Source organism: Nuphar pumila, chromosome 1 (assembly GCF_984573655.1).
Source record: "Nuphar pumila chromosome 1, dmNupPumi1.hap1.1, whole genome shotgun sequence".
In the NCBI taxonomy this organism is placed as follows: domain Eukaryota; kingdom Viridiplantae; phylum Streptophyta; class Magnoliopsida; order Nymphaeales; family Nymphaeaceae; genus Nuphar; species Nuphar pumila.
In genome coordinates this window covers 37,963,422-37,973,512 of record NC_143249.1, presented here as the reverse complement: position 1 = coordinate 37,973,512, position 10,091 = coordinate 37,963,422, and the positions used below count along the sequence as shown (strand labels likewise).

General features: G+C 39.6%; 1 protein-coding gene across 1 annotated transcript; it reads right to left on the bottom strand.

Moving 5' to 3' along the window:
• Positions 1-1,008: 1,008 nt before the first annotated feature.
• LOC149848726 (peroxidase 70-like) lies at positions 1,009-2,545 on the bottom strand. Its single transcript, XM_090012303.1, has 3 exons — positions 2,324-2,545; positions 2,012-2,206; positions 1,009-1,875 (listed from the first exon to the last, which is right to left on the bottom strand). Exons 1-3 carry the CDS (start codon positions 2,531-2,533, stop codon positions 1,324-1,326), a joined length of 957 nt encoding a protein of 318 aa, XP_089868429.1. The 5' UTR covers positions 2,534-2,545; the 3' UTR covers positions 1,009-1,323.
• Positions 2,546-10,091: the final 7,546 nt, after the last annotated feature.

Genomic DNA, 10,091 nt, shown 5'->3' with positions numbered 1-10,091 from the left:
TCTAATTAGCTGTATCTCGCAAGATCAGGATGAATTTAGCTTGGTATATTGTGCTCTATCTAGTTTAGATCTAGATTAAATTAGCCACATTTATATTAATGTGAAGTTTTTTTTTTTTACTTCAGTATCATTATCAAGTTTAGCAAAACTACGTCAAGAACCAATCTTGATCTAAAATACCATTATCAAAGTCCAAGTGAAGTCCATGCTAAGATATGAGAAAATATGATCCAAACATTTTGCTGGATATATAATGAAAATTTTGGCCTAAGATTGGATGGATCCAAATATGGTCTCATAACCAACTGTGTGTCAAGGTTTTCCAGTACTGTTGAACACGACTCTTAATTAAAGGATAAATCTAGTTTAGCCAATATTTTATCCAAATAACATTTGGTCACATAGGGTGCAATTTATATCTAATTTCATCATGAGTTTATTCCAGGCCCTGGTTAAGTTCGGTTCCATTTTTAACATGAATTTCAAATCCAGATCTAAAATCTGGGTGCTCTAGGTCAAGCTACAAATTTTTTTTAATGATGAAATTCTTGGCTGAATCCGGTAATCTCCAGGTGGAGTCACCGGCACCCAAGCCCTTATGGAGCCCACCAGCGAAAGGCACCCGTAAGTCAAAACTAGGACAAAGTGGTCAGCACCTTCCATGAGGGCTGTGAAGGGATGCAAATGGACAGGATCCAGTATGCCACTTTTATGATATTTAGCTGCTCCAACCCTTTTCGGTTTGGACTTTCTTATTATTTAGCTGATCCGAATCCGATTCAATTGCATCCCTAGGACTGCACAGGACCTCGGTGGGTCTCGACTAGGATATCCAACTTTGAAGTGATGGTATTGAGCCTGGGTCTGTATCTGACTGCAGCTAGTATATACAGAACCAGATTGGGTCTAAATGCAGATAACAAAAATCAGATTCTAATCCAAATCCAAATCCATTCAAGTCTCAAAAGGTAAAATATGTATAACAACTATGCAAGCTATGATGTTACAAGATTGGATAAGAAACACAGTGTTTCATTTTATCATGATCCATCTGGGACATCCCTTTTTGCTTTTCTGCTCAAGTATTGCAACCATAAGATAGTTCTTAAGTAAAGAGAAAGAGAGGATAGATGTTGAAGATAATTGAAAAACTCCTGCAAGGCAGTAAGTACCAAAACTTTGCTTCATTCCATAATAACATACAACTCAAGGGCATGCAGTATTAATGCCATCTTTTCTGTCAAAACACATCAACTATGATTTCCAAGCCTTGACCACAACCAATCACTACAGCACAAAATCAATAAGGCTTTTTGGTTTTTCTTAGTTTACTCTCCTGCAGTTGGCACGTACTTGGCCACTGGTGCCTGTAAGAGGACTTATGTTGCCCATCTTCACCATGGCAGCCGCAAAGTCCCTTCGGAAGGCGAACAGATTAAGGATGTAGGACCTGACTTGTGCATCAGCAGATCCACCATTGAAGAGTTCTTGGTCAGAGTGAAGCAGACCCTTTCTGAGTAGGAGGTTGATGTAGTAGGCATTGTCGAAAAGATTTGGAGTCAAGGCATCTAAAGGGGACAGGTTGTCGTCACCACCGGAGGCAGGGCATTGCAATCGGCGGAGGATAGCAAAGAGGGGATTTATGTTGGTGTCGTTGTAGATCCGGTCCTTGAACTGCACGCACCGCGACTGGCCTATGGTGTGTGCGCCGGACAAGGCCACCATGTCCTGCTGGTTGAGCCCTTTGGCCTGGAAAGCAGAAATGAGAGCAGCAAGGTTTGAAGAGGGTGCAGGGAGGTCGGTGTTGGCTTGATCAAGGCTAGCTGTTGTGGAGTCTCTCCTTCCTAACGGCACATCCCAAGAAGGCCCGCCAAGCTGCAACATAAACAAATTGAAACATAAACACATTGAAAATGAAGTTGCAATTTGTACTGATGAATGCTGGTACGCTGCTAGATGAGCTAATCTAAGCGGCAAGTATCAACATCAAGAAGAAGAAAAAGAAGCTCACCGCAACGACCGAGTCACGAGCAGCTACCGCGAGGATGTCAGCACATGACACGACGCTAGCGCCGCACGCTGTGTCAACAGCAGATTTGATGCTGTCGATCACTTCGAATCCTCTCAGGGAGCCCATGTTTGGGGCCGCTGTCTTCTCACTGGCGATGGTTGCGGTACCGTCCAACAGAACTGAAGCATCGCAACCCTACACTCAATTCATTCATTGAGAAAGAACACCGATCGACTTAAGGTTAGTTTCCAGGAGATTGAGTTATAAGCAGGCAACTATAATGAATGAAACCTTGTGACTGTAATTAATTACCTGAACGAAGCAATCATGGAAGTGAAGGCGGAGAAGGGAGGCACCCATGCGAGCCTCCTGCTGCACAGCGCTCACTACGGCAGTTCTGATTGTCGACAGTGCGCTTGGGCAGACACTGTCGTAGAAAGTGGGGCTCAACTGAGAAGAAGCGCATGTTGCCAGTGCAACCAAGAGCACCAAGCTCACGCAATTATATGAAAACGATGCCATTGGTTGCTACAAAGCAAGCAATTAAGCTCTCGTTAACCACTACTCTCTGAAGTTGCTTACTAGCTTCCCAGTTGTGTGATGAGTCGAAGAAGTTGGTCCTCCTTATATAATGCTTCCAAACCAACCACAATGAAGACAAAAACACCGAAAACGAGCACGTCTTCATAGTGTTTTTCATCAAAAGGAAAAAAAAAAAAGGGGTTTGATTTTCGTGTTATCTAGGTTGGAAGGTTTGTAGCGTAGCAGGGAAGGGTCCAACTTGGCGTTCTGCCCCTTTTGGTTTTGGTCACAAGGAGTTCGCTTATTTTGGGGAGGTTGCAACCGGGTACTAGGAGAGGGTGTTGCGTGTGCACCCCCGGAACATGCACTGTAGCTACAGTGCGTGTTCCGGGGTTCCGACCATGTGGTGCTCAGTCGGGTGTAGGGGGAGCCGTACATCCCAACGGGCTGATTTACAGCGGTATACGGCACTCCCGTACACCCAACTGAGCGTCACGCGGCGCTCAGACCTCAGAACATGCACTGTAGCTACAGTGCATGTTCCGGAGTTGCACATATAATCTGGCCGCCGGTACTTAGTACTTGGGCCACAACACACCCATTCTCGGCTGAACACGGATCTCATCATTTGAAATGGGATGGGTTCCATCATGCATTCAATCCTGGCCATCCAATCAATGGCTAAATGGTTCTTCTGGATGGCTACGATTGAATATATTCGATTCCATTTAAGAACGCAGCAATATATCATATGAACCTCTTTATTTTTTTTGTCTAACATAGAAACTCTTCAAGGATCAATACCTATATATATATATCACTTTTTTTTTGTTAAAAAATCCTCTTTTTTTAAGAAATATGACATGGACATCTATTAACTATATCATATGAACCTCTAAAGGGTACCTGTTGAGAATAGGGATGGGAAATGAGACGAGCCTCTCATGGCTAGGGGTGGGCATTGAGCCAGCCCAGGCCCGCTTGGAGCTCGGTCCATCGGGCTTTGAGCATGACTGTCTCAAAAATGACCTAACTCATTTAGTAATGGACCTCGTTTAGGTCCAGTTCTTAACGGATTCAGATTTGGAAAGCAACCCATGACCTGGCTCATTGGCCCAATGGGCCAATGTTCAGAGCGTTGGTTGGGCGGGCCCAAACCCATTTATAACTAGATGGATGCATGCATGCATGATAATGCATCACCATATTAAACACTCCCTGTTTCATGCACATTATAGACATGAAAAATCTCCACCGATTCCATCAAAGAATGATGTAAATAACAAACCAACAATTGTCTGCATCCAATTAATTATATTTCTAGATCCCATAAAATTAAGTGTATTTAATTAGGTAAATTTTAATAGTTAACAACTTACCATGTACCCAACTAATTATCTTTCTAGTTTTTATGAAGTTAATACAACTAATTAGGTAAACAATACTAGTTATCAATATTTTAGGCAATTAATTAGGTAGCTCAGGCTCATTGGGTCAGCCCAGTAGCCCGTGGGCTGACCCAGGCCCAGTTTGTTTATAAAAGAGCTGGATTTCAGGTCAGATCCTAAAACCCTAACCCAAACCTGGCCCATTATGGGCCAGGTTGGCTTAGCCCACCAGGCCGCCCCACCCGTTGCCCACCCCTACTCATACCTTGCCTCATCAAGAGCTCGTTTAAACTCGTGAAATAGGCTCAGCAAGCCGAGCATGGACAACAAGTGTTGGGGTTGGGCTTTTATATATATATATATATATATATATATATATATATATATATATATATATATATATATTATGTCATAGATTGTACATGGTTGTTGAAGTGGGCAAATAAGTTAAGAGATTAAATATTAAGCTTACAGCTTTGAAACAATGCATTTGTTTGTAAATGAGTTACTGCCAGCTTGGTATCAGTAGGTTTCGAGTCCTTATTTCATATTAAAACACGAGGTCTTTTTGTTAACAGCTTGGAACTGTAGCTTGCATGAGCTCGAGCTCAGCTCAGCTTGCCACAAAAAGTAAATCTCAGGTCGGCTCAGCTTGAGAGCTTGAACACCATCTGTTCAGTTCGTTCCGCTCATTTACCAGCCTTAGTTGAGAAGATGACACCTTCACCCCTTTGTCTTCTGATTCTGTTAACTGTCTTCATTGTGTACTTTCTCACTAATTAAGAACTGTATATTATCGGGCGACGGCACAAAGCAACTCCATCTTGACATGATGTCATAATACAGTTTTTTTTGGGAAGGAAACATGCTGTTATAATACAGTTACTGTCAGTAGTTAATCCTTGTGACCTGCATTCTCAAAACTCTGTAGATACTGGAAGAATACATTTCTGATGCAGAATCTACATCCCAAATTCGAAAAAGAGAATTTCAACAGTTGGGTTCCACTCATCTCACATATTCATACCCCTCTTAAATCTTATGATGCAAGTTTTTTTGATCAAATCTGACCTTATAGATGGATTCGATTTAATACGAATCGATCCTTGGATCATATTTTTTTGATGAAAAAATGTCACTTTTAGATCACAAAAGTTTGTGTTTCGTCAACTTATTGAATCGCCAAAAAGTACTGCACATAAGTCTTATTTTGGCAATTCAAATGTTGATCTTCACTAAATGAATGATGTAGATCACATCTATGGAGTCCTGTTTGATCAAAACGAGTTGCACCAATGAAATCTCGAGCAGGGGGTATGAAGAGAGGGATGACTTTGGGGATGAAGTGGAACCCATTTGGGCTTCCCCCCTTGATTGAGTGCCCACAAACTCTTGAAATATTGAATATGGGGCCAAGCTTTGACCCAAAGCAACAGTCATGATCAAAACCTAGCACAGGGATTTTGACTTCTTTTATTTTTAAATTAAAAAAAGATTTGACAGGCTGAGGGGATTTCCATAAGACAACAAAGCATTGGTAGAAGATACAAAATGCTTGAGTAGCACCCATATGTCCATGAGGCCCCAACCAACGAGATTTGCTCTCTTCCAGCCTGGATTATTAAGCAAGCGGTCAACCCGTCAAGTTCTTATAGATAGTTTTTTTTATGTATAATATATTATAAGTGTAATATATAAAAAAATGCATAAAATATATAAAAAAGAGATGGATGAATGAAAAATATATACATAAAATATGAGCTATTAAGTGTAATATATATAAAAAATTATATTTTAAGCATAATATATACAAATATATATTCCATGTATAAATAACATGAAATGTTTTTACACGAGCCAGCTCCTGTTCTGCTTGTCACATTCAGTGGCTCGGCTAAACACTAACATGAGTCGAGCCACAAGCTCAATTCCACTACTGGTAAACGAGCCAAGCCTGTACATGTCCTGTCAGCTTGTTTACCGGCCCTAAATATTATCCCTTGGCAAACAGTAGATTGTTGAAGGACGTCCATCCCGCTGTGTGAGGAGTAACAGCTTCTTGTGCATAGCATTTAGCCTCTTAATTTAGTAATAAACTGGTAGAGGTCGGCCCAACCCCAGCTTGCCTAAGGAAAAAAATCCCTTGACAAAGGGTTGGCAAATCAAACACGTTTCAATGGACAAAGGTTGTGGAACAAGTGATATTGAAAATCACCATCAATGATAATTTTCAATTGTTTTTCATATGAAGCCAAATCCCCCCAAAATTCCTTTGAATGGGAGATTTGGCACCCGACCTTTGATCCACCATGATGGCCGGAGGATATTGAAAATCACCATCAACGTGATCAAATGTTGTGTCAAAGAATGCATTAGATTACACATATACTTAATATATGTCATACTCTCATCGAGTCCAAACAATATAGACTTCATATATGTCATACTCCCATCGAGTCCAAACAATATAGACTTCATGTATGACCCACACTCCTATCGAGTTCAAACAAATAGTGAGGATGAAAAGTCAGTTGCCAACCATGTTTCCAGCCATAAATTAGCAATCTGTCAACCAATAAAATAATAGTAAAGAAGTGCACATCTTAGAAAAATAGGAGATTCTTGAAGAAAATTAAAGACAAGGAAGCACATGTATTTTCTGTCGGCTTCTCCTTGGCCGGCGGGGAATGCCAAAATATAGTCTTGTCAATGTTGAAAATTCATTTGTTTAGAAAAGACGACTCCTTTTCTCTTAAAAAAAGATGGCCCTGCAAGAAAAAAACTTTGGGTTGCGTTACGTGCCTCAACTGTAATAAAGCAATCAATCATGAGCCTTCAGTTTGACGTAGGACCCTGCGCTGTGGTAGTCAAGAATTGAATATTTAGCACCCCATGGTGTAAAAGACATTCTCTTTTGCATGCAAAACATAAAACAAAAGTTTGTGAATCACATTTAAAGAATATCACTGAAATATATTCATTAAGTTTCCCTTTGGTAGGTTGACTCACTCTCTCTCATATATATATATATATATATATATATATATATATATATATATATATATATATATATATATATATATATATATAAGAGAAGGGAGATGGTCCTATGCTTTTTTTTACATTAGGTCCGATTAGAACCTTTTAGAAATCATACTTCCAAGTATTTTTTGTTCTCGATCTGAACAGTTAAATGTGTTTATCATTGCTTATTCACCAAGAAATAAGCTTTTTTCAAATTGATCGATTTGATGTAAAAATATAAATATTTTATAATAAAATTTTAGTATAATATCAACCATTGATTTTTTCACCTATTTAAAATATAAATCTGAGTATAAAAAATCTTAATCCAATACATGTTCTCTATTGAGTAAATAATAATAAACACATATAACCGTTCAGATCAAGCAAAAAAATACTTGAAAATATGATTTTTGGAGGGTCTTCACATGACCTCATGAAAAAAGGGAAAAGACCATCCCTTTATATATATATATATATATATATATATATATATATATATATATATATATATATGAACTCTAGCATAAATTTCTCCAATATTGTATAGAAACCTGATGGCGCTTATAGGGCACGGACACTAAGGGACGCTGTAGCGGCATACCTGTGTATGAACAATGCTAGTGTGCGACTATGCGAGGAGTTCTAGAGAATAATCCCACATTTTAATCAAGTGTTTGTATGGCAAAATTAAGTGAATAACAACACCTTTAATTGAGTGTTAACAACTTAATATTGTTGTTTTCTTGGACCAAAATATCATGGAAGGGGCATCACAAGGGAGACCGATTTGAAGGTTCACGAAAGCCTCGCTTCACAAATTTTTGGGGCTTCTCGAGAGGGTTCTAATGGGCTGTTTTGAGTGCCTAATGGTGTGTTTGCAAACCACACATAACATCCTAAAACCTTATTCAAATCTGATTGCAAAGGACCTATTAGTTCCTTTGGGACGTTTCACCGAACAGTTGGTGAGCATCTCACAAGTAACATACAAATTGCATGTGGATTGTTCGGTCCAGTGTTGTGAGAGGCTTATGCCTCAGTACCTTAAGCATACACCTCAGGGGCGAAGCGCAAGCTCAAGGTACTGAGGCGCTGTATGAGGCCTTTGCAGGCTTGAAGCACACGCTTCACATGGGTGAAGTGCACGCCTCGCATCGAGGCGCGATTCGCTTCTAAGGCGTGCACTTCATGTACAACCCACAAATAAAAAACACGGGGGGGGGGGGGGGGGGGGGAGGGTTTCTTTTAAACCTTCATCCTCCCCCCTTTCCCTTTTCGTGCCTCTCCCAAACCTCTTTAAAAATCGCAGAGGGGAGGGATAGCTTTCTCAGAATCTCAGCCTGCACCTCCCTCCTCGTCTCTCACTCCCAGCACCGATGACCTTGCATCTGACGCCTTTTAGAGGAGCCGATGCCGCCTCCTTCCACGTGTTCCGATCAACACCGCCGATGACCTCGAAGGTACGCACCCTCTCTAGCTCTGTCTTTTTCTTCTCCTTCTCTACCCTTTCTTTTATGTTCGTCGGGAGGTCGGCAGGGGGCCGACGACCCCCTGTTGTGCCTCCCCTCTCTCTGCATACGTCGGGGGAGTGGCAGGAGGTCAGCGCCCCCTGCCGCACCTTCCACTTCTCTCTCCCTTTCTATTTTCAGTAGGCATGGACTTGCTCCCCTGCAGCTTTTGGAATCTTGGCAGGAGAGGGTAGGAGAAGGTACCTAGAGAAGAGTTTGTCGATAGCATTAAAGATGATGACATCAACTTCAGCATTACAAAGAATGGAGAGTTCTTGGGCTTTCTTGAACAACCCTCTCTTCCTCTTTGAGAAGATCACTTGCCTCGCTGTGATGTTGTTCTTTATCTAGATCTTCTCCCATGCCATTTCAGGAACCACACAAACCCTGAAAATAGAGAAAGCAAACCACCACTCTAGAGAATAATAAACTGGCTATCGATGATACCAATACCACCAACAAAAGCCGTACCTCTTTTCTGAGTTGATTTGAGATTTCTTATTCATTCTCGATATTTATTAGCAGTGATGCCATTACCTTTTTTTTCTTTTCTATAGTTTTTGTTTTCTAGTTTTTTGTTTTCGTTATTTTTTTTAAAAAGAGAGGAAGATAAGTGTAAATTAGTAGAGAGAGAGAGAGAGAGGGAGATTTCTATTGCGATGTAGACTGTCCAGTCCGTATTTTTTCCTTGCTGACTTGGCAGGAAATGATATAATTACCGACGTACTAGTATTAATGCAACTACTTATCTCTTTTTTTTACAGAACTTTCTAATGATTTCAATTCCTATTATCTTAGATCACATACTTTGTTTAAAATATGTATTGATAAATAAACATATTAAATAAAGTAAAAAATAAAAAAAACATGAGAAGAGAAGCCTTTGATTTTTTTTTTCCTTTACCTTTTTCTAGCATTGATCAAGATAAGTCTGTCTGTTATGAACATAGAGGAAACCAAATCCATCTAATGACTTGAGAGATATAGGTACACATGAAATGGAAGCTACCCATATAAAATTTTCATTATTTTATTAATATTATATATTTTATTATTTTGATCATGAAGCTTACACTTCAACGCCTCAAGGCTTACGCCTCGCTTCATAACAAACTCAATGCCTCTTTTCGCCTCATCGCATTTAACAACCTTGGTTCGGTCCCACACAAAAATATTTGTGAAATGAAATCTTTGTTTAATCAGCAATAAAATACAGATAAACACCTATTTTAATTCAGATCAAACAGTAAAAAAACAATCAGATTCAAGATTGAGTCAAACTAGATTGATGCCTAGCCGATTTCATGCAAACAAGCGTTAATTCGAAGATTAAATCCATGTTCTAAACAACTTCAAAAATTAGTCACACACGTATTGGAGTTCAGATTCACCTTAACAATTTTTGCATCAGAGAAATCAATTCGGAACAAATTCAAATTTAACAACAAACAAGGTTTACACAAATTCGAATGGGCGTGAGTTCAATCTTACAATATGAAACTGAATAAACACAAGAAGAGTACCCTGCTATCAGTTAAATACCAAATAAATGCTTTTATATCTAAACCAAAATCAGATTTGAACTTATAATCATTCGTGCAAACAAATGTTAGTAATGATGGTAATCAATCGATA